Genomic DNA, 2,140 nt, shown 5'->3' with positions numbered 1-2,140 from the left:
AGTGGGGAAAGGCTGCTATACAATACATGACACTGGATTTGGTAGATAGAACAGGGGGTATCCACTTATATAACTCTCCTAGAACTGTGTTGGATGCTGAAGATCCTTCAGTTTAAATCTTTAGAAAAGTGAAGATCCAGGGCACAGAGAGGTTCATGATGGAGGTTTTGAATTAAGGTGACCCCTGGCTGGATTTGATGACACAATCATTCTTAAAGAAGAACTAACTCAAAAGTCCCCTTAAACAAAAAAAAACACACTTTAACTTCAATCCCGCACACAGTAGATCGGTCGGGAGGTCTCTTCCTTTGGGTCCAGCGTCGTCCTGCATCAGTTCTCGGGCCAGCTATCTAGGCGCCGCCATCGTCCCCTCTTCTTCCTCGTTCTTCTTCCTACGTCACCTGACCCAGGTGTGAGAATGGGTGACATAGATGGGAAAAAAATCTGCTGATGTCACTGCGCATGTGTTTCCCTTTTGACAAAACCGTTCCTTCTGCGCATGCCCGAGATGCCTGGGTATGCGTAGAAGGAGCACCCAAGAGCCTCCCGGGATGGGTGACATAGGTATCCCAGGGGGCTTTGCACTCCCATTTATTTGCGATCGCCTAGACAGTCGAGAATAAGGCGGCAGTGCTGCATTCTTTTTTTTTATTTTAAAAAAGGGTGTTGCACTTAAAAAAAACAAACAGATTTTTACTTTACATAAAAGTGTTGTCTACCCTTTTATGTAAAGTGAAAGTTCTGAGTTTACGTACGCTTTAATGACCCAAAGTCCCTACAGGTCTTACCTACTGGTGTGAATGTCCCCATTAGAGTTTGTTCTGTTGCACACCAGATTCATCAAGTTATATTCTTGAATAATGTGTCTGCATGCTCCATCTTTCATACCATTGGCTGCCCATGTCCGAGCCCGAGCAAAAGTGGCCTTTTCAAGAAAAAAATTAACCTACGTTACTCGATCTCCAGCCTGGGTCGGGTAATGGGGGAAGAAGAGGAAAAGATGGCAGCGCCAAGCATGCCAGGACGACCCACGACCCGATGGAATAGGCCTTTCAGACCAATCGACTGCGCTGTGGGATTAAAGGTGTTTTTTTTTAGGCATTTTTGAGTTTAGTTTCTTTTTAATATAAAAAGGCAGGTGTAGTCTTGATTCTTGGGCTCCGTTTATAAAACATGGAATCTGATATTCCGTCATGGTAATCTTCAAGGTCTGTGTGTTTCAATGACAGTATTGGATTCCCACCAGGAAATGTTTGAGGGAATCTCTGTTTTATAAATAGAGCTCTTGATTCCTTTGTGTATTTCTTCCAAATCTGCATAGTAATCCCGAGTTAAACTGCAGCAGATCTTTTCCTATAATAAAGACCAGTCAGTGCTGCTCTCTCTTCCTGCACAGGGTGCCTAGTCTGGTATCCGCCCCCTTCTGTAATTTCCTGCCTGTAAAAGGTGGGCCTAGTAGGCCCCTTCCACAGCTCTGTTCTGTCATTTCAAACATTTTATAGCATCAGTTTTGTAATTATTAGATTGTGATATCAGGTCATTTGTATTGGTGTTGATGGGATTATTATAATATGGCTGTAAGGTTCTGCAAAAGCACAAATAAAAGTTCTGTTGATAATTATACACATAAAATATCTATGAATACATTTATTTTAATTCTATGCTAGAAGCACAGGCCCCAGTCACAACCTTGCACTATCCTGCTGGGACTTGTAGTGCCCGGGCAATTACAGAGGCGTAGCTATGCCTATCTGCCCCTCACATCTAATATATACGGTAGTCTGTATTACCTCGCTTTCCCCCAGTTCGGTGTCGGTCACCACCAGTTTCACCACAGGTCGCCCAGCGCTCTTCTTGCCGTTGTCCGGCCGGGGAATCCCCATTAGAGGGGCCGCTGCCACCCCCTGAGCCGCCGGCATGGTCGTGAATCTCTCACTTCTCTCTCCCGGGAGTTCTTGCTGGTTGTCAACACAAGCTGTGCATTGTTACCATGGTGACAAGGTTCCCTGACAGCCTGATTGGACTACGGGAGCTGGAGAGGCTCATACTTTCTGTGCAGTATCATACTCCGTGTTTGTGACTTTTTCTTGTATGTTCATTTAGCCACATTTTTTGTAAATTCAACTTTCTGTAGCAGAAA

The 2,140-nt window shown here is 44.5% G+C and overlaps 1 protein-coding gene across 1 annotated transcript in view; it reads right to left on the bottom strand.

The window, feature by feature from the left end:
• The window catches only part of CFAP69 (cilia and flagella associated protein 69), a gene marked incomplete in the record, with an annotated part of 29,841 nt that extends 27,849 nt beyond the window's left edge, over positions 1 to 1,992 (bottom strand). The window contains 1 exon segment of the mRNA XM_072412787.1: positions 1,791 to 1,992. Within this exon segment, the coding sequence (XP_072268888.1) occupies positions 1,791 to 1,919 (129 nt within the window).
• Between the last annotated feature and the right edge of the window lie 148 nt (positions 1,993 to 2,140).

The sequence above is a fragment of the Pyxicephalus adspersus genome, chromosome 5, assembly GCF_032062135.1.
Source record: "Pyxicephalus adspersus chromosome 5, UCB_Pads_2.0, whole genome shotgun sequence".
NCBI classification, from domain to species: Eukaryota; Metazoa; Chordata; class Amphibia; order Anura; family Pyxicephalidae; genus Pyxicephalus; species Pyxicephalus adspersus.
The sequence above is the reverse complement of the archived record's forward strand: the minus strand, read 5'-3'. Positions and strand labels throughout refer to the sequence as shown.